This window comes from Rhamphochromis longiceps, linkage group LG9 (genome assembly GCF_057381845.1).
Source record: "Rhamphochromis longiceps isolate RC_006_pf linkage group LG9, R_longiceps_female_GT1.1, whole genome shotgun sequence".
NCBI lineage: Eukaryota > Metazoa > Chordata > Actinopteri > Cichliformes > Cichlidae > Rhamphochromis > Rhamphochromis longiceps.
This window is the reverse complement of record NC_140565.1, coordinates 8,219,030-8,241,665: the sequence shown is the minus strand read 5'-3', so window position 1 is coordinate 8,241,665 and position 22,636 is coordinate 8,219,030. Positions and strand designations below refer to the sequence as shown.

Here is a 22,636-nt window from a genome sequence, read left to right as displayed (position 1 = left end):
CGATTAATCTCAGTGTGAAATACCAATTGTATACCCACTAAACACCAAGTGCTAATAAATTAAAAGAAAACATTTTTTTCTTACACAAATTAAATGCAACTAGATCACATGATGTTTTTTTCTCATATTTCTAGATTAACACTGCAAATATAATTCAAAAATAATTAACAACACTTCTTGTAATGGAGTTAAAATCCAAATTTTATTTTCAAAACAAAAAATATATCAGCCAACATACTGGACACTGTTCTGCTGCACAACAAACAATATATTGCCACTATTAGAGCTTGTGTTATTTCACTATATTTTAAATGTTATCAATTTTATATACTATATTTTTAGTTAGACAACCTGAAACTTTAAGCTTACAATGAAACTTAGTCTCAGATTTAATTAATCTGAAACTAAGTTTAAGCTTCCCATAACTTTGTATTGCAAGTTACATTACCGATATAGTCTATATAAAATGTATTGTTTACCTACAAATGCAGTCTGTAGTTCAAATGCTTTTTTTGCATTCAAAAAACAGAAGCTAATATTCCAGTCATGGCATTACTGCCAAAATGACTGTCATGGATTTAGGTCGTCCAAATATAAGTTGAGTCTGTTCATCTGGACGTACGCTACGATACGTCCAGATGATACAGTAGTGAGGAGTAGATTTCTTCACAGTAGATGTCATTCTAAAAGTGCGGTAACTACGTTTTTAGGATATAATCCACCCACTGTTATCATCGTCAATGCCCTGTACCAACACAGAGCAGAGCAGCTACTTGAACGCTACTCTAACAGAGGTCGATTATCTTGTTAATAATTTTACCTCCTCACTATTTATGACTGGTGAGTAGAGCTACAACATCAACTCATAAAAGATCACTAAAGTGAAATTACACAAGATGAAAAATGACAATATATGAATTTCCTATGAATTCATTATCATGTGAGCCCTTAAATGAAAGTCTTTCTCGAAGTCTGCTTTTCCTGAGCTGTAAAGGACTCAGTCTCACCTGTGAATGGTAAATGCACTGATTCTTATATAGTGCTTTTCTACTCTCCCGGAGTACTCAAAGCACTCTATACAACATGGCTCATTCACAAGCACTTCTATACACAAGTGCAAACTAACCTGCATTCACATCGGAGGGCAATTTGGGGTTAGTATCTTGCCTAGGGATACTCGCCATGCAGACTGGGGAAGCCAAGGATCGAACCAACGACCTTCCGATCAGTAGCTGATCTGCTCTACCACTTGAGCCACAGCCATCCCTGTGAAGAACGCGTGCAGACAGCAGATCAATTATGAGTACAGTGGCTAAATAAATGTTATGTGACTCGTGCGCATCAATGCAGTAAACTTCAATTCTGTTCTATTCAACTTGTAATTTCTAGTTAAATACTGAAATCTGTCCTGACAAGAGAAGCACCTTTGAGCTTTCATCATTAACATTGCGCTAATTCCGTGCAACAAAAGCACAGAAACTAAACACCCAAGCAGTATTTTTAAGTTCCAACCTGTGTCACCATTTATGACATTTAGTTTTCTATATGGGGTTACAGGTGAGAATAAAGAGCCATGCAAACTCGGTCCAGTTCGTTCAAAGTTGTATACGTGTTTGTCCTCTACATCATCCCTGTCCTGAGTCTCAGTAACGTGGCTCCATTCCTGCTGCAGTGTGAGCGCAGTTACCTTGTTCCGGCTCCCTCCTGAGTCTGAAATACTACTCAGAGTTGCCAGCTTGTGAAAACCCCCTTTGGCTGGTATTTAGTCCTTCCGTTTGGAACATAATACTGCAAAGCAATATTATAACTAGTCATTAATGAAGCCTGAGTAATTATAAATTAGTAGACCTGAGTACAGATTATCTTCAAACTTGAAGAGTTGGCTGGATTTGTACAAAGTGAAATGGTTGGCAATGAACAGATGCAAGGATATCACTGTTATAGCCTCATGCAGTAAAGAGCATGTATGCTATATCACAAGACACAATAAGATGACTGATCAAGGTTTTCACTACCTCATCGATACGAGGCATTTTGTAGAGGGTCAAGCAGCTGTGGCAGTTGTTTGACTTCAAATGACAACTTTAATATCCACATTTAACTTTCAACTTTTTTCTCAAAATGAACATATTTTTTTCTTAAATCGGTCCTAATACTCTGTTGTAGGCACCTGAGCTGTAAAGTAGGAGCTCAGGATCAAAGTTCCCTGTTGAAATCGAAACAAGAAAGCCAACAAATATACACTCGTCGATCAAGGTAAAGCAGTTTATTTGAAACCAACAGATAGAATATATCTGAAAGACAGTTCAGACAGTTCAGTGAACACTTTCGTTATTAGAGCAGAAAGTGTAGGAATTTTTTTTCTAACAATTAAATGGTCCAAACGAAATTTGATAAGCCTGGAAAAACACAGTTCTTTAAAGTAACACATTACATAACTGCGCTGATCATTTTTGTATAGTCCCTCTTACATATCCAGGGGTGTTGCTGTGATCAGTTTCTAAAAGTGAATAACTCAGCATTCCTGTTAGCCATGTACAGTAGTCGGATGCTGCGCACACAGCCGGCAGCAGCTTCTTGAAGCTCCTCGTCATCGGATCCCATCATGTGGATCAGTGGCTGTGGAAGTATACAGGACAGAGCTGACAACCAGCAGAAGAATGTATTCCCAACAAATCTCATTTACTAAAGAGTGTTTCTCAAAACTGAATTAAAACACCAGAAACACATCACATTTCAAAGCATGAGATGCATTATAATACACCAGTCCACACATCGGTGTGGTTAGCAAAGAAGCAGAGGCAAGGCATTCCTAGGATTTTCCCAGAAAAACCAGAAGATGAAGTGAGCTAGCCTGTGGATGAAAAAGCTGTGAACTTACAGAATAAGTCCGGTTAAAATCTAAAAAACTGCTGTTCTTCTACTTATAACCACATTATTTTGTAGAAAAATACAAAAGCAGTCTGCTCAGTGTCGAGGAGTGTGTGTGAAACATTTGTGTTTCATGTGATTGAAATCCAAATATACATTATGGAGTAGTGTTGCAACTCTTAACTGGTACATTAATAAGGGCAAACATAGACACAGATTTAAAAAGTATTTCTTAAATTGGCACATTCTTACCACCCGTTAAAAAAAATCTAATAAAAATGTAAGTCTAAATGGAGGAAACAAAAAAGCAGTTTGAATGTGACTGAATTTTGGAGTCAGATATCTAGGTACCACAGCACTGTAACTGACCTGAACTACTTCTTTTTCATGCATGGTAATACAGTTGTTGGGATTCCTTGACAGCTGATACAGGGCCATGGCTGTGCTCCGCTGTACCGAGCCTTCTTTCGACTTAAGGTTACGCACAAGTGGTGCCACAGCTCCAGCCTCACCAAATGATGCCCTATTGCTGCCCCACATGCAGCACTGTGCGATGGCATCAGCAAGATGGTGACGGAGCCTGTCATGAGTCTGGAGAGAAATAAGACGCTACTGAATCCCAGACAGCATTTTTTACATTGCCCAGAACAAGTTGTGTCTACTAATGCACCCCTCATTAGCTGGATTCATACAGCAGTGAGTGATTAAAGAGCACCTAAACTCAGCATAAAGACGGTATATGAATAGTGACAACAACACTACAACCCTGTTGTTTTTCTCCAGCTGTGAGGTGTTCTTACTGTGTTAGTCAGCTTGGCCAGCGATGGGACAACCCCGAAATCAGTGAGGATTGCCAGATTCTCCTCATCTTTGGCTATTTTGCAGATGGCAGCACAAATACTTGCCAGCACCTCATTGTTTGTTGAGCTCAGCAATTTAACAATCAGTTGGAATCCACCGATGAGCGAGCGTGCAGTTTCTCCTGCATCCTAGAGTCAAAAAGTCTGTTATTAGCTGCAAATGAACACAGAAGATGATCAATAGGGGAGCAGTCCTAAGAATCCAGTCCAGTGGATCCAGTGAATAAGTACTAACAAAGCCCGACCCTGTTTCCAGAAAATATCAGGATGCCTTTTAAAATGTAAATAAAAACAGAATGCAAGCATTTACATTTTTTTTCTTCCATCCATCCATCCATCCATCCATCCATCCATCCATCCATCCATCTTCATCCGCTTTATCCGAGGCCGGGTCGTGGGGGCAGCAGCCTAAGCAAAGAGGCCCAGACCTCCCTCTCCCCAGCCACCTCCTCCAGCTTATCCGGGGGAATACCAAGGCGTTCCCAGGCCAGCCGAGAGATATAATCTCTCCAGCGTGTCCTGGGTCTGCCCCGGGGCCTCCTCCCGGTGGGACATGCCTGGAACACCTCACTCAGGAAGCGCCCAGGAGGCATCCTTGTCAGATGCCCGAACCACCTCAGCTGGCTCCTTTCGATGTGGAGCAGCGGCTCCACTCTGAGCCCCTCCCGGATGGCCGAACTTCTCACCCTATCTCTAAGGGAGAGGCCAGCCACCCTTCGGAGGAAGCTCATTTCTGCCGCTTGTATCCGCGATCTCGTTCTTTCGGTCACTACCCACAGCTCGTGGCCATAGGTGAGGGTAGGGGCGTAGATCGACCGGTAAATTGAGAGCTTTGCCTTTACACTCAGCTCCCTCTTCACCACGACGGACCGGTGCAGCGTCTGCATTACTGCAGCTGCAGCCCCAATCCGTCTGTCGATCTCCGGCTCCCTTCTCCCATCACTCGCGAACAAGACCCCGAGATACTTGAACTCCTCCACATTTTTTTTCTTTTTAATTTTAATTTTTATCTATCATCTATCTATCTATAAATCGATCTATCAACTTTCAAATCACTGAAGTGGACTCTGACAAACAACACGAGTAACTGATGCTTAAATTATTTTCTGTGTTAAAGCTCAATTTAACTGGAATCTACACTGGTCCAAAATATGGATTGGCCTTGCTAACCACACAACTTAGCATAACCTTGTTCAAATATTGGCACACAATAACAACACAAAAATGTCCAAACTGCTGAGCTAGAGGTTCAAAGGTGGTAGTCCACTGGATTTGGACACAGTGGGTACATCAATATTTAATTTACAGCATTTCATAAGTTTATATGTTTTCTATGCTTTTAACATACCACGGTTACAAATGAATATAATGTTATTCTGTGCATGGTTGCTCTGTCCTCTGAGCTACAGCCACCCCAACTGTGTGCCTCTGGAGCTGGTAGCATGTTCAGAGAAGATTTTCAGCTGGGAAATCAGAAGCCATGCCACAGGATATTTACTCAGTCTGGCAAAAACACTGCAGAACTCTTTGGTTTACAGGATAAATATGTGCTTCACTTCACACAAACAGGAGACACAAAAGACCCAGTTTTAAGTCACAGACAACTAAAGAAATACATACCTCTGCATTTTCAATGCATGCACAAAGAGCCCAAGCAGCACTAGACTGAACATCTGCACTGGGGGTTTTTAGCAGCGACCACACCAGACGGATTCCATCAAGCTGGTCAATGATTCTGAAGAGAGAGAAAGACATGGAAGTGTTGTGAGAAAAGAGGGAATGAAAGACGGAATGAACAAACAAATAAACAATTGTAAACACATTTTGCCCACTGTGTGAAACTCCCCACAGTAACTGGCTATATTTTATCATACTAACAATTTTTTATTGGGCTTTTTATCCCAAACACATGTAATGGGTTTATTGTTAGTTAGCACTAATAGATAACTAACAACGTGAATTCTGACATTAAGTTGTATTTAGGTTTAGGTATGTTAGTCTGACCAGCTCACCTCCTAACAGTGACTGCAGGCCGATAGTAAAACACTGGGAATTAAACCACAACCACATTTAACACAGCAGGTACAATAAACAAAGCTTTTAAAACCTGTCATTAAGCCGGGGATAACAGGGTAACCTACCTGCATAATTACAAATGTAAAAAACAGGAGATTTCTTGAAGCATCAACGCATGACCAGTTAATGATACCGTGTTTAGATCCTTGACTTGATGTCATTCTTTTGTAAAACGGTATGACCGTATTGTCAAGAATATGTGAGTGTATGAATATATGAGTCAGACACATCACATTTTAACAGGCAGTTTGTCTTGTGTAAATTGTACTTGTGATGTACAGAAAGAGACAGACTTACACCATGTTATCCTTATTTGTTGCACAGGCACCCACTGCTTTGGTAACATTCACAAGCAGCGCCTGGTTAGATTACAGGAAGATGAATCGGTAAAGGAGCAAGTTGTAAACATGGCATCACCATTAATGCAAAAATAGAAAAAAAATCTAGATACCTGGTTTGGGCTTGTGAGCAACTTAACTAGTGGTTTGATGCCTCCAAACTCACGGATGGCAGCCTTGTTAGCAGGTATCTGGGCAAATTCTCCCAGGGCTCCCACTACATTGACCAAGACTTCTTCGGGTTGATCAGTTAGTAGATTCACCAAGATCTCCAAGGCTTTGTACTCTTGAAACCTTTAAGGAAAGAAGACAAAACTGGGGTTGTATGATATCACTTAGAATAATTTAGCAATTAATTATATTAACCAAAGAATGTAAAACAACACTAAGAGTTTAGTAGTGTTTACCAGGTTGTGCTAGACTGGGAACTGTAAACATTTGTGCTACCATTGGCAGCAAAAAAATACATAGGTGGAAAGTCAGGGGATGAATAAAGTACTTCTTATCTCACTTTTTAATCCATTCACTAGTCTGAACCATGTCTGGACCACGGTGTGAAGTGGTTTGAACAACAGACTGATGACTATCACTATGTCTAGAACCCCATGCAGGGCATACTACTCAAACTTAGCATTGACTTAGTTGCATCTGCAAGCCACACTGCAACCCACCTCTACTCCCCTTCTCCTTTCATGCCGTTTCTGACTAAATCCAGCATGAAATACTAGGAAAACACATGCATATCTACAATGGGAAGAAAACCAAGTCAAAAATAAATGTAAAATGTCAACAGCCAGCACACTGTGTGGCTCCAGTTTTGCCTTTTAACTGCACCATGGAATCAATGTCTGTATTATCATTAATCAAGAAAATGGCTAATATGTGCTGCTGTCCAGACCATGTAAATCATCAGTCACAGAAAAGAAAAAAACATCCTGTTGTTTGCAGTGGGCCACAGGGTCTCATTTGACCATGAACTTAATGATGGAAAAGAGAAGAAAGTCGACTTCCCTCTCAATACTCCTGTAACAAAACATATTCAAAAATGATTGTCATTTCAGTACGCCACTCAGCCTGTGACTGATTCTGAAATGAGCGCATGCCCCTAAAACCCTGTTACCATTAACAGCCTTTCCTTTTTGACAGTAATGGCTCTGTCGCTTCATTCCAAACTTTTGCCTGACCTAGACATTTCAACCTCCTAAGACCCGCACTCCTCTACGGCATGCATTTTTCATTTCTCTTTGATATTTGGTCACATTGGGGCCTTATTTTTGTTTTTAAGAAAAATAAGAGCCACATATGAGGATATTCGTTTAAAATTTTGATAGAACAGTAGCAGTATAATGTCCTTGTAAGTGGATATCAGGCCCTTGTCGAGCAAAATTGAGTATTTTGGTCTAAATAACCCAAAATGTGATGTCCAAATATGTGGACGCCAGGTCCTAGAAGGTTAAGTGATAAGCCTGAGAGAGTTCGAAAAAACAGATCCACTTACACATTCAAGTGGGAATTAAAAACATTTGCTGTACATCATGCTGGTTTCCTCCCGAAGAGGCGGCCAATTTCACCTTCATTCATATCCAGCTGTGCATGTCATCCAAAAAACACAACATAACACAACACACGGAAACCAAACCACAAAATGAGAGAACGCTGTCAACCTTTGTGATAAGTTAAAGTTAGAGTGAGGACAACCAAAGTGTTTTTTAGTCTTTGTAGTGTCACTAAATGTGCTTTACATAAGATTAATGGCATCATTTCTTCTCCCATGGAGGTTATGTACGTGAAAGTGTTTGTGCGTGTGTGCATGCATGCATGTCATTCTTTCTGTAAACACTAAAATTGTTTTTATAATCCTTATAAAAATGTCTAAGGCTGTAGAGTGGGGTCATGTTTACTATCCATTAAAGTTTGGCTAACATCCTCCGAGGTCTCAAAGGTTGAGTTGATAATTAATTGGTCAAAAATTGGTAAATAGCTTCAAGTGTAGAGTGTATTGTCAACATAGAGAAAGTACCGTACAAAGACCTATTTAAAACTATGTTTGTTACTGCCATTGTTTGTATGATAACAGCATATAAGAGATTCTAAATATCACATTACTTTGGACCTCTCACCTCTCTTTCATGGTCAAATGTTCATAAAATGTCTTTTATGTCGTAAACTGCTTAAAATTCTACTGCCATTGTTTGTAGTGGAAACATTTAGGAAGTGATACTGGCATATGGGAATTCTAAATATTACTTTATAGTTTTCATCCAAATATCATGTAACATTTGACCTCTGACCTCACTTTCAAAGAACAAAGAAAACGATAGGAACAAAATACAATACTGTTTCCTTGAAAGTAAATACAGCCCAGAGAGTGAGCTGCCTTGGCTGAGGTTTGCACTGTCTGAGCGCTTCTTCTGTTATTATTATTATCATTATCGGTAGCTGGATAACTGTTTTATAGTGTGACAATTCATTAAGTGAGGCAGAGACCCTGTACTGACAACAAGTGTTTTAAGCTGCTAAATTAGTCATGGCCAGTTAAGCTTTCATTGTGTCAGTTATGATATATGAAGTGCAGAAAGCCTTGTGAGTGCTACTGAACCCTTTTTCTAATTATTTTTAGAATTCCACTAAAATCTGAACTACACATAAGAAAAAATGCATTTTCTCACCTCAGGAAAAAGCTTTCAACTTCATATAGTACTTTTTTTTTTTTAAATCATAACAATTATTACAACAGACTAGCTTATGAGTTCATTTGCTAAACTGAAGGGAATAACCAACACATCCTGACGTCTATGCAATCAGCATCCACGCTGATCCTTTTGTTTAGCTGTGGAAAAAACTGAAATCTATAAAAATAACATGTGGTGATGGTATAATGTCCCTCATGCACAGAAGTCGGCAGGATGCGTTCTATATCCACCGCTGCTACTCATGTGTTCACAGACTGCATCATTCTGGCAAACATATGTTCGAAAGGCATGGGCATATGTGGACGATTCAGTGTTTTACTGCTATCAAACTATTTCATCAAGAGATTTGTCAAAGTCATACTAATCTGTTACATCTAATAACGAACACTAAAAAGTTATGAATACATTGTTCTTTGTGTCTCTTTTATATTCTCTTTTAAAATCTGTGTGTGTTAATGAGTGGTACCGCTGTGCTGTCTGAGGTATTCATACTTAGTTACATTCTCCTGGCTTATGGAACATTTCCATATTGCTCCAGTAGCAGCAGCCAGAAGTTGCTTGTTGTCTGCTTTATGCAGCAGTGAGACCAGTGGCTGCAGACCTTTATACTTGCGCACCAGGTCACGGGTTTGCTTATCCTCTGCACACTGCAGAGCAAAAAGAAAGAAGTGAAAGCTATGTTAACACTGTATAGAACTCTTTTAGTCCAAATCCTTTATTCTCCAATGGATCCAAGACACAGACAAGAAACACGGTACCTTAAAGATAGCACTGGCACAGTGCATTTGTAGCTCATCGTTGTCACTGCTTAGGTTTCTGACCAAATCTTTGATCATGCCTAAAGTCTGAATGTCATTCCTGTAGCTCTCCTGTAGTGACACAAGAATAAACAGATCACATAACCATGAATGAACCATGAGGTGCTGTAGGGTTAGGCTCAGTGTGTCTCAGGCAGCAGCCAAGAGTGAAGGCCATGGAGGACCAATTGGTGGCTATTGAGGCTGGCGACTGAGTCCCAGCCTCCCAGTCTCCTCTCTAGTGGGGAAGGAGCCTGAACTAGTGTGTGAGGTTGAGAGATACTGGCTAGATATAGCCTCACCTCAACACATGGCTTGAGCTATGGAACCAGTCTCCTAGAGAAGGACTGGACTCTGTTCTAGTCTAGAGTTGCCTTCAATGGGAGGTGGTGGGCTGCGGTGGGCATCCTTGAATTAGAGTTTTAATCAGTGGACAAGAGCGTTTGATCCCTGCACCTGCAAGCCAGGGAATAGGTCCTGGATGTTGTTTGCGCTTGGAGTACCCAGTGTACCCATAGTATCCACCCTTCTTGGAGTTGCTGGGTGGTGTGCTCGACAGTGCTCTGTCTGGAGCCTCTGTTTTCCTACTAGGAGACTTCCACACTCATATAGGCAACAATAGTAAAACCAAATGGTGTTCTGTTATTGGACCTGCACTATATTGCCAAATGTATTCACTCATCTATCCAAATCACTGAATGTAGGTGTTCCAATCACTTCTGTGGTCACAGGTATATAAAATCAAGCACTTAGGAATGCACACTGTTTCTATAAACATTAGAAAGAAAGAATGGGTTGCTCTCAGGAGCTCAGTGAATTCCAGCGTTGCACTGTGATAGGATGCCACCTGTGCAACAAGTCCAGCCATGAATACTTCCTAGCTACTAGACAGCCGACAGTCAACTATTAGTGGTATTAGCTCAAGAACAGTGCATAGAGAGCTTCATGGATTTGTTTTCCATGGCCGAGGAGCTCCAATTAAGCCTTACATCTATAAGTGCAATGCAAAGTGTTGGATGCCATGTTGTAAAGCATGCCTGGAGTGAAAAATCATGCTTCTCTGGCTGGAAGAGTCTGGTTTGGTGGTTGGAGTGATACTTGACTAACTGCACTGTGCCAAGTGTAAAGTTTGGTGGATGGGGGATTATGGTGTGTGGTTGTTTTTCAGGACTTGGGCTTTGCCCCTTAGTTCCAGTAGAAGGAATTAAAAAATTTTCAGCATACCAAAGCATTTCTGACAAGTTCATGCTTCCAACTTTGTGGGGAGAGTTAAGGAAAGAATGACAATAAGTCAGAATTGTTTTGTGCTCATCCAGTGCTCTCCTATGTCACACATTTTGTTCATAACCTTTAAGCACAGAATTTGTATGAACAACCAAGCATCGGAAAGTTACGGTTCGTGGCACCCAGTATCTCATGTGGTCTTGTTGGCTGCAGGCGGTGGTCTCCAGCTCACACTGGAGCAATTCACAGTCGAGCATGAACCAGTGAATATGAGAATTAACTCCTACACGTCTAAGGCCATGGCCATCAGCAGAAATAGGGTAAATATTTTGACCCCTCCAGATAAGGGGCTCGTTGCTGTCCCAAGTGGAGGGATTCTTGTTCCCTTGATTGAGGGAAGACAGGGGCAGAAGATTGACAAATAGATTGCGGCTGCTGTACTCGTCCGTCGTGGTCAAGAGAAAGCTAAATGTGAAAGCAAAGCTGTCGATTTACCGGTCTATTTACGTCCCTACCCTCACCTATGGTCACAAGCTTTGAAACTAGTAGAAAACCAGCAGAAACTAAAAACTAAACATTTTTAAACAACAACAAAGAAAATGTAAATAAGAAAGTTAACTCTGAAACTAAATTTTAATTTTTTTTAAAGTTAAAATGAAATAAAAATAAAAACTAATTAGAAAATGCAAAACTATTATCAGTTCTATAAATGTATTTACAATAAAAAAGAAAGGGAAATTACTGGCATTGTCATTTAATAAAAATGATTTGCAGTATTTGTTTTAACACTTTGAATAGATGTTTTAATTTGACGACTTGTTGTCAATCCTAGGCCCCTCTCACCTCTGAAGCACATTCCTGTAGGGTGCCAACCACTGGAATAAGCATTTTCTGAAGTGGAGACTTGAGCAGGCGTCCCAGCAGAGGGATACCCCCAGCCTTCCGAATGGCCTTCTTGTTCTTGGTGCTCCTGCTGCAGCTCCATAATGCTAAAGCCCCACAACAGGCCACCTCTATATCCTCCTCCTGGCTGGGAGTAAGGCTGGCGAAATTAGGAAGGCAGTCCAGCAGCTTTACCTGATTGGAGATATAGACACCCCAAAACTTACATGTATATAAACACACAGATGAAGCTGTGTGCAGACAAGCAAACACACTCTGTATTTAATCTGATATTCTCTACATATAAGATCTGTGAGCCTAACACAAATTCAAGAACTAAACTCAAAAAATTTATTTGCTAGATTTGGGTAATAATTGATGGTTCCAGATGGAAATAGCTCATTTTTGGTCATGATGGGTGGGATTAAAGTTCTGTTACTAGAACATTTCATTCAGGGAGAATTAAAACAACAGAGAAGTTAGGAGTGGAAAACTGTCAGGATAGATGTTGATGCTGAAAAGCCCAGTGTGACCATTTAAAGCCATCATTCTGTGTTCATTTGATTTGGAGCTGAACAAAATAAACAAGACATGGTGGCTAAATTAGGAAGGCAGTCCAGTCAAAGATCCCTCCATCAATAATCACAAATGCAGGTCAGAGGATGTAGGAGACATTCTATCTGGTACCCAGCACCCACTTTCTAATTTAAAAAAAAAACTGATGACCACTATCAGGCATCTATTGTGTGAAAAGGGAACATAATTCTTTACTTCAAGGAAGCCAAAACAACAAAAAAAAACCTTTGAACTATGTTAATATATGGATTTCATCAGAATAAAACAGAATTTTTCTCAAAGTTTTCAGGTTTTCTGAGGTTATTACAAAGAAATACTACATCATAAATAAGCTGACCTGTGTTTTCAAGGAAAATCTGCCACTGTTGGACATTTTTCGTTATTACCAGTACAGAAAGATCAGGCTCAAATCTGCAGTGTTTTTTCCTGCTGCATTCCTCACCATGGGATTGTAGAGCTTGAGCCATGTCACACTCTGAACTTGCATTTTACTCTGCTTACACTCACCAGTTTATTGATACCACCATATAACCTGACATTTCTTCTTGCTCTGCGGAACTTGGCCACGTTAGCGATGGTCTCGGCAGCTAAGGCCTTCAGTTCCTTGACTGGTGAGTCCAGGATCTTCACTATGCTCTGCACGCCTTTCATGTCAACAATAACCCGACGGATTTGCGAGTTGTGGCTGATGGTTCTCAGTATTTTTAGAGATCCGATCTAATCACAAGAACACACATTAATATTAAATATAACCAGTTAAAAATTATGTTTGTTTTATGATAAAGAAACTTATGCCTACAAGAGGTCTCTAGTAGCCAAAAAAGTAGCAAAACTTTCCACTAAAAGTAGATAAAATGTTGCAGTACAACCCAGTTGAAAAGCACCAACCCACACATCTCATTAGGAATGCTATAGAATAATTGCTACCCCATTTTTTAAACAGCATGCTTTCTACCTTGCACTCGTGTTTCTGAAACTAAAACACAGGCTGGCACACATGGCCAGCTCTGTTCATGCCAGCAGGCCATGCAGGTCCAACTTTGTCATGGCAACTCACTTTGCATTTGTGTTCATCTGTATCCAGCAAGTTAAGGAGGACTTTAAGGCCACCTGTGTCCTGGATAGCCATTTGGCATGACTCCTGCATCAAATTAAAGTCCATCATGGCACAAAGAGTGTCAACAGTGACTATCTGGTCACCATCCTGAAACAATAATTTCAAACACAAATGAATTAAAAAGTAGGAGAGGAGGAAATAACATTAAGAATTCTCCATTCTCTTATACTGCTCTTCCCTCTTACTCTGTTGTTTTTTTTCATAATGCTACACATGCTGGAGCTGTTTCATTGATGCCACAGCCTTGTACTTTAAGTGTTTAGCGTTGTGCTGGTTAACACTGATAGAAAAAAAATGATTTGCTGAATTCCTGGTGTTCAGTTTGGCTCATGGTAGGTTTCAGCATCTAATGGTAATGATATTATAAAATGACTACTGGGCAAACTATAAATAACTGTGCTGTGTGGCGTCCAGACACACACACACACACAAAGAGGTTTTTGTGAAACCTGAGTTTGCTTCTGTTGTGCAGAGTGAACTTATCATACCTTGAGATACTTAACCAGTTTCTGGATTTGCCAGTATTCAGAGGGCAGGTCTGTGTTAGTCTCTGGATGGCGATATGGCTGCTCCTCTTCCTCTTCACTCTCAGTGGAGCTCTCACTGAAAAGTTCCCCTGGCAGGGCTCCTGCTGATGTCTTCCTAAAATACACAAGAGCAACTTCTGCCTTTTTAATTAGACATACAATCAAAACCCTATATGTCTAACGTCTTGGTTGAATTTACCCCAATTGCAGATCTAGAGGAAACTCTTAAAAGGAAAACTTACAGTTTCTGGGAAGACACGTGTCCAGGTGAAGAAGATGCAGATAATTCTGCTTTCGTCTTGCTCTTGGCTCTTTGTCTTAGATTTTTGTGCTCATCTTCAGAACTCTTAAGGGGTTTATTTTCCTCTGTTTTACTATAATGAGGTGAAATAAGAGTCATTATAGCTGCTTCATGGCTACAATCAGATCCCTTGCACTTTTAACCTCTGCTTAGTTTAATTTAGCCCAGCTGCAGTGCAAGAAGGAACCCTTGTAGGTTTTGACAAAAGAGATCTTACCGTTTTTGGGGGGACATGTGTCCAGGTGAAGAAGATGCAGAGAATTCTGCTTTTATTTTGCTCTTGGCTCCTTGTCTAAGACTTTTTTCCTCCTCTTCAGAACTCTTATGGCCTTTATTTTCCTCTGTTTTACTGTAATGATGTGAAATAAGACTCATTATACCTACTTCTATTTTGAGATGGTCATTTTTCTGGCATAATCATTATTTAACAATTCAGGACAGGGTTCAGCATTTTTTAAGCAATTAAGATTAAAAAGACCAGTTTCTCCTCAGATGGGTACAAATATCCTGAGGTAAAGCTGCAACAGCTCAGCCCTTGCTAGATCTATTTATCAATCAAAGACCAAATTTGATAGATCTTTTGGGGATTCTTTTCTCATACTTATTCCTAAGTTTTGTGTTTAGCAGAGAGCAAAGAGGGTTTCCCTTGAATTTCTAAACCATATAACGATGTTTTTATAACATCTTAGCAGATACACTAAACACATGCATTAAAGACTTGGCATCATGGTCATCAAAGTTCATCTGCTCTTCAAGAAGAATACCTGCAATGCAATGAATATTCAGAAGAATTCTTAAGTGAGGAATCATCACATACCCACATGTAGACAAGATACCACTTGGTCTTGGTTCATATATGTTCCTACGTGTTGTGTGCAGCTCAAGCTGTAGTTGCTCATTCACAGTCTTTTCCTTTTTTGTTGATAGTTCTTGAACTGCAGAAGCCTGCTGGTAAGGGGGAAAGCGAGAAGTTGAAGAATGAGTGTAAATACCTCTTCCAATTTGCAACAAAACAAGCGAAATTTGACTGTAAAGTGCTTTGTAGTCTGACTGTACATTTCTCAAATTCTTGCTTATATAAAAAAAGCTATTCTGATTAAGCTGATTAGCATTTCTTTGACTTCTTGTCAATCAGCGTGCTGTATTTTCCATCCATTTTTGCAACTCTATGTCTGACAAAGTCTTGGTCATGCCACTCAAGGAAGACTCATATAAAAACCACGAAAGAGTAAAAAGTTATAATTAAAAACACAAAATTGACATAAGAGCCCGTACTCAACAATATATGGACTTATTTATTTGGGCTGTGTTTGTGCATTAGCTAGAGCCAAGCATGCCCAATTGCTTTTTTCATTGGCTTGTGTTTTATAAAACACAAAGTGCTATTGGAAACGTATGTCAATATACAAACCCACAGTTTGACTTTACTAGGCTAACCAACTTTCTCCAGTTCTACTATATGAGAAATGGACAAATTCGTACTTGTCTGCCTGGAACTCAAAAGTACTACAGGAAATTAGCCCTGTTGTTCTCAGCCAACTTTGGTGGTTTCTCCCATTGATACTTGGGGACGTCTAGTCCATATGCGGCACAGATGTTTCCTATACACAATGTCTCTGTGCTGTCCTTTTTTTGCTTTTAGCCTTTATTTGGACAGATGCAGTGAAGAAAGACAGGAAAGCAGGGAGAGAGAGAGGGGGGTTGGTTTCACGGACTTCAGGTGGAGACCTCAATGCACTGTAAGGAGTTTTTTATGTCTTGGCATCAATGCCACCTATCACCTCCTGTGGCCAGCTTATTATTCCATCAATACATATGCCCTATCAGCATATGATCTTATTCCTGCTGTTCAGTTTGCTTTTCAGAACCTTTTTTACCTTCTAGAGGTACTTGGCTATGGCAGGCCTTCACTTCACCTCAGTTCCCACTGGCCTGTGGGATAAGAAGGTACTTGCAGCTGCACTTTTTATCTGATATTCTATCTTCTAGCAAGTTTGGATCACCTTCCCTCTCTTTGCAGCTATTCGCCTACACGTTCCCAGTCTGAATGACATCTTGATATCCTCGCTAATGATCCCTCACTGATGGGATTTTGCCAGTGAGCCGGGGGACTCCTGCTCTTGGTTGAGTGGCTACTTGAGGTTGGGCACAATCTTTTTCCTCTGATAAAGATTAGATCCTTCTGTCCCTGTAGGCAGCTGGGTATCAACTAGTTCAATTCTGCTGGTCTCTTTTACTACAGTTGGTTCATTATGTCCATATTGCTCACTACTGTTTCCACTGTGCAATAGCCTCTTAAACTCCAGCTTCATCTTTTATTGATGTCATTGCAGTGAGCTGCCAGGTGCTTCTTGGGCAGTGTGGATGTTGGCTTTTGTGTTCATCCATAGTTCCCACATGTGTTAAAGATAACTGATCTCTTACTGCATTGGCTGGAATAGTAGCATCCATCAATTCTGTGTTGTCAGTCCTTGTCCATGTATAAGGCATACATGGACAAGTAGTAGTTCCAGTAGTCCACTTATCATCAGTATATCTGGGCATATATACAGATGTATAGTATTGCACTATTGCAAAAAATTCACATTCATTCACTCAGCTTAAATGGCTGAGAGTAGTACAACATGCTAATATAAACTGGGAGTTGGTGCAGACTATTGACTGATTAGCAAAGTCTGATAAAAAGTAAAAAAAAAAACAGGGACACTGCAGGTTCATATACTAACAACTGCTCAATCATTGAAGTCATGTCCAGAAGCATACCCTGCTTTGCTGTCTGTTTGGTCTCTAACGAAATTTTTTAGCCTGGATTACAGAATCCCAACTCTGTGTACAGATATGAATCACACAGCATCAGTCATAAAATCACAGGATTAGAGAGAAGGTTCATAAGACAAAGAGGCATTTGAGAACCCACACACTTTTGCTTAGAGAGTTACAATTCACAGCAAAAAAAAAGACACACCTTAATGTGTTTATGTTAATTGCTATAATTCTACTCTACCTGGTTTATTTTATCAGCAAAATGTGGAGATCTGCTCTTCAGAAGTGTTACCAGGTCTTCATAAGCATCACTTGTTCGCTCATATCCATTCTCCTCCCCCTCCTGTTTTATGCCCTGTGAAAACAAAGTTAAATTAACTTTTTTTTATTCCAAAAACCACAATTTATTGTGGCTCACATGTCAGCTGTTGTTAGTTAAAGTTACAGTTGAGCTGAGGTTAGAACATATCTGAAAGCTTGTGTGAAAATGAAATGATTATGTTTTAAGTCATATTTACATAGAAATATAAAAGATCACAATGTGGACCACACTGCCTTTCTACGGAAGAGGATTAGGGCCACTGGAAAAAAAATCTGAGAAAAAAGTTAGAATTCTGACTTTTTTCTCAGAATTCAGGAAAAGAAGAAAAAAAAAGACGTGCCCACTTTTTTTTTCCAGTGGCCCTAATCCTCTTCCGTACCTTTCACTTCTAGTCTTACCCCATTGAGAAAACTCCCAGCAGTGCTACAGGTAATGTAGAGGGTTTCAGTGTCACAGGGCTCAATCACAAGGTAGCAAATGTCACCCTGCACCTGTCTCCACAGGGGGGCACGATAGCCATTTGAAAATTGAAAGTCTGAAAACAAAAACAAGAAAGCCAACTTAATAACCTTGGAAATGGTTAAAGGTACAGTCCGTTGATTTTCGAGTTTATTTCACAGAAAAAAAGAATTCAGCTTCAAGCCTCATCTCCTGAACTCAAGTTAGGGTTCTAACCAGGGTTCATACGCATTTTTGAGCATCAAATTCAAGCACTTTCAAGGTCCATTTTCAAGCTTTTCCAGCACATTACCAAAAAAAAAGAATGCCTGTTTCACTTTGCATCACCTCAGTAAGACCATGTAAAAATTAAAACAAACCATCTTAGGTCGACTTAAATGTACTTTGTGCCTCTTGTTAAAACAGAGAAAAATGCACCACACAAAAATACTGAAAAAGGAAATGGTTGCCTTATATGCATATAGTATACAAACTCAAACACATTTCTCTTAAAAATTAAGATATGCAAATGTGAACAAATGAACTTGTTAGAGATATTCATCTCCACTTGAAAAAAACAACAACCCCACAAAACAAGAAAACTGCACCAAACACCACAATAATACACAGCAAGGCCAAATTAATAAGTCTCTTATCAGGTATTGATGCTTCTTTCCTATGTGACACAAAAATAGGAGACAGATGTTTGTTTTTTTTAAGCACCCATGCCCAGAAAAATGGGGGCAAAAGGGAGGAGATCGCGTTTAATCGGTTATAACAAGAGGTCAGAAATATAAGTGCCGACGTGAGTAGTGTCCATAGAAACCTCCGAATCTCAGCCAGAAAATCATGTAAACCATTTCAACAACAACCAAACAAAGCGAAGATACCAAACAGTTAAAAGAGCAGCTATGTCACCATGAATCTGTGGACAGGTAATATCCATATTTTGATTTATGATTTTCTGGAGTTAAAGGTGTTATATGCTATAAAATACTTTTAAATAAATTAGGTGAAGGGACTTTAAGAATGCACAAGCATCTACCTAAAATCTATTTATTTAGTCTATCATCTGTGATATAATTATGCAAAATTATAATGTGTTGTTCATCTCCCTTAAACAAACAGGCAGCCTTAAAGTATGAAATATTAATATATTAAAACACTTAAATTTCTCTGCTGTCTTGCTCATAGAGGGGCTGTCTGATTGTTGAGGTTTTCTCTGTATTATTTTAGGTGCTTAGCTTACAAAATAAAGGTGATGGTTGTGATTTGGCACTATATAAATTGTTTTGAATTAAAGTAAAAATATAGTGTGTAACAATTTTCTTTTTACGCAAACAGTAGTTGAACCACACCAGCTGGTGCAGCCATCATGGGGCACAGTCTAAATTTCATGTTTTTGATGTTTCCTACAGTAGCTAATCTACTGACATCTAACAGTGCAGCATGATATCATTGGTTATGATGTCTATAGTTATACTTGCAATATAAATCGGATTTGAATGGGGGTTTTTTTGTTTGTTTGCTTTTTCTGTAGAATAGAATAAAATGTGTCATTATGTGTGCATGCTGCTAAATGCAATGCAATGAAGCAAAATACCTGAGCTGAAAAATGACTTTGTAAACTGGAATCTGTCTCTCATGTCTTTGAGAGCAGCAGAACACAGCTTTTATGCAGCATTAGAGTTAACAGTGACTGCTTTCCTCGTATTCCAGTAAAATGTGGAACTGATTCAAACCTGATGTGTATCGCAGCGACTTCAACAGCCCTTTATCCCCTCCACCGCAGAACATTTGAAGGATTTCCACTTCATTCTTCACTGCTTTGGGGTTCAGCCTTACTTGTCTTTTGTGAATATTAAGGAAAACAAAACAATAATTCATTAGTAGTTACTTTTTTCAATATGCTTCCTAGTCCAATCAGATAGGCTGTTTCAAATGTGCTTGAACATGTCTAAATGGAAATATTGTGGAGCACTCACTCTGATATGTCTTTAAGAAGCTTGTCAAGGATCTGTTTGTCCATGTCTTGGAACAACTGAAACAGTTTGACCTTGACCTCCAAGTCCTTAGATAAGCCTTCCTCCTTCGTCCTGTCTACCACACTTACTGCATCGTCATGGGCTTCTATCGCCAGGTCAGAGGAAAAGCTCCTACCAAGAATCTTAACCAGGGGCTCTTTGTTTTCTGAACAACAAAAGAGGGGAGGTTTAGCGATTCAAATTCAAATGCTATGAGTTGGATTCATTCTGAACTATAAAAACAGCTGGCTTTGACTGTACTTTGTTTCTTTTCAAAACTAAGCTAATATTATCTCTCCATAACAAATCCACTGGCAGTATGAAATAAGTATTACTATATTCATCATGTGTCCATCTGTTAAAGAAATATATATTAGTTCAGAGAAAGAATTACCAATGGTGGCATAATTGGATGGCTGTACACAGTAACAAGGAGGACAAACACATTAAGTCTGTGGGTTATGGAGGAATGCTGGTGGTTGGACTGCTTAGGATGCAAATTGGACTCAAATTTACCTTCTAGACATGCCCGAACCTCCACCAACTTCTTATCATCTGCCAGATGAAGCAGTTTAGAGAGCTGGCTGAAGCTGCGTACATAAACAGTCGGTGGAGAGAGCTGCAGGAGTGGATGGCCCTCACTATCTCTTTCGTGGGACTGAACATCTGAGTCACTGAGTAGGAAATAAAACAAAAAAGAAACTTTAATTGCCTGAAATGCTTAATGGAGATCTGAGTCTTTGTTTTTGTACTTCTGATGAAATACAGTGGAACGTTCTCAATCTTACTGAAGCTGAAAAACAAATTAATTACAGTCCACATGCAGCTTTGAGTATGTCTAAGGTAAAAACATTTGGAGACCATGGTGACAGCAAATCCTGCACAGACACATAATACTGAGAGCCAGCCAGCTGCCCACTTCATGATTAGACCAACCTGATGTCGTAGTCTGTTTTGAAATCAGACGGCACTAAAGTGGTACTCCACTGGAGTGGCTCCTCAAACACATGTTCAGCTTCCTGTGGGTGTTGGGAACTAAAGTGCTCCACAAAGTGCAGGATTTCTTTCAACAAGGACTCATTCATTGGTGTGGATGCCAGCTTTGCAGTACTGGAGCTGACCATGGTCCATTGGGCAGCCCTGGTCAATGATATCCCCATCGCTGTGTCTGGGATACTCTAAAACTTAACATTAACAAAGGAACCATTTAAAACAGCCTTTTAAGTCTTGGTTTGCTTGTTGGATATGACAGGAAATAAATAAATATTTCTGGATGGATTCATGGATAATTTAAAAAAAAAAGAAGACAGATGCTTGCACTGGTATCATGATGGCCATAGTGGGTCATTCAAATAAATGGCATGTACTATATACACTATATAATCCCCTCCCTCCTCCCATCATTATTATAGCTAAATAAAATCTAGAGAGCCAGACCCTTACGTCTGTGTTAGCTGCAGAACTTTAACAAAAGAAAGACATATCCAACAATCAAAACTCGCTAGAGGACAGCAATGCAAAAATAAACAAGTAATGTATTATAATAACGGCGTTAACGAGACTGTGAAGAGCACCAGCACACTTTCTTGGGACAGGAGTGACTACAGTTAAGCGTATTTTTATGCTACAGAGTCCCGTTATTAGAAAAGCCGATGGTCTTCAGCTAATATTAGATACAACAACTGAAACCACACCGAGGTATTCCTCATTAATTCACCATGAAGCAAGTCTCTTCCGCTGTCTGTCATGAAGTTATGACTATCTGTTTTTTACCTGTATTAGTACAAACTTACCGTGTATTTTAACTTGCTTTACAACACCTTTACTGGTAGCTAGTCAACCACAGTGTCCATAGAAACAAGACCACTATCGGCTCTAGTAAGTGCCCCTCCCACTTTTGTTGCCATGACACTGGTAAACGAAACGGCAAGCGAGTTAAGTCAAAATTCACAAAACCAATTGTTTCAGTTGACACATGACGATAGAAAACGACTTTTTATATAGAGAAGAAGAAGAAGAAGAAGAAGAAGAAGAAGAAGAAGAAGAAGAAGAAGAAGAAGAAGAAAGGTGGTGTCAAGTGTTGTTGTTGTCACTTACTGAAGTTGGCAATCTTTTCAGCTGCTGGTGAACATGTTAGGAGCCTACAAGTCATGTCCTACGACCCAATCACTTACTGTATTCAAATTCAAATTTTATTTGTCACATACACAGTCATACACAGCACGATATGCAGTGAAATGCTTAGACAACTGCTCGTGACCTAAAATAAAAGACTATGAATAGGATAGGAAATAAATATGAAAATTTAAAAAAAAGAAAGTTAAAAATAAAATAACTGTACAACAAAATACACAATATAGAAAATATATAAGAATATATGAAGAAATATAGAACAATAAGAGCAGCTGTACAAGTAATAAATGGTAATGAAAGAAATGTAATGTCCAGGGTTGTGCAATCCACATATTTAAGTGTCTTGTGCAGTGCAAAAATGCTTAAAAGTGATTTATTTAAGTGACGTGTGACTAAGTGAGTGATTTGATTAGATGACCACGCAGTGTAGTTGTGAAGTGCCCACTAGTGTAAACAAATGTCCGGAATGTCCAGTGTGTGTGTAAGAACCATATGTGTGGGTCAGTATTATGTGGTGATGTGATTGAGAGACCGTATCGCCTGCGGGAAGAAGCTTCTCCTCAGTCTCTCTGTGTTGGTCTTCAGGGAGCGGAATCGCTTTCCTGACCTCAACAGAGAGAACAGTCTGTTGTTGGGATGGCTGAGGTCCTTCACGATCTTCCTGGCCTTGGTCCAGCACCGCCTGCTGTAGATT

The 22,636-nt window shown here is 39.6% G+C and overlaps 1 protein-coding gene across 3 annotated transcripts; it reads right to left on the bottom strand.

Annotated features, from left to right (window-relative positions):
- Positions 1-2,253: 2,253 nt before the first annotated feature.
- LOC146661632 (outer dynein arm-docking complex subunit 2-like) lies at positions 2,254-21,700 on the bottom strand. 3 transcript variants are annotated; one of them, XM_085418145.1, is made up of 22 exons: positions 21,603-21,700; positions 20,746-20,993; positions 20,326-20,483; positions 19,771-19,975; positions 19,528-19,634; positions 17,746-17,882; positions 17,267-17,380; positions 15,080-15,210; positions 14,480-14,611; positions 14,204-14,335; positions 13,923-14,076; positions 13,375-13,521; positions 12,825-13,034; positions 11,703-11,936; positions 9,597-9,707; positions 9,331-9,485; positions 6,259-6,439; positions 6,105-6,166; positions 5,352-5,466; positions 3,672-3,860; positions 3,241-3,462; positions 2,254-2,619 (listed from the first exon to the last, which is right to left on the bottom strand). In XM_085418145.1, the coding sequence occupies exons 2-22, from the start codon at positions 20,967-20,969 to the stop codon at positions 2,494-2,496; spliced, it is 3,246 nt and encodes a 1,081-aa protein (XP_085274271.1). In that variant the 5' UTR covers positions 20,970-20,993; positions 21,603-21,700; the 3' UTR covers positions 2,254-2,493. The 3 variants fall into 3 exon arrangements, with proteins under 3 accessions (XP_085274271.1, XP_085274273.1, XP_085274272.1); XM_085418147.1 differs by having other exon boundaries at positions 15,080-15,207; XM_085418146.1 differs by having other exon boundaries at positions 20,746-20,987; positions 21,603-21,671.
- Positions 21,701-22,636: the final 936 nt, after the last annotated feature.

Bases quoted from the DNA above. Each gene is read 5' to 3' on its own strand.
- LOC146661632 (XM_085418145.1), bottom strand. From the start codon at position 20,969: ATGGGGATATCATTGACCAGGGCTGCCCAATGGACCATGGTCAGCTCC. The intron at 9,486-9,596 runs GTACCGTGTTTC...TTTGCTCTGCAG, and splicing joins GTGCCAGTGCTATCTTTAAG to TGTGCAGAGGATAAGCAAAC. The intron at 3,861-5,351 runs GTATGTATTTCT...TTTTGACTCTAG, and splicing joins CATGCATTGAAAATGCAGAG to GATGCAGGAGAAACTGCACG.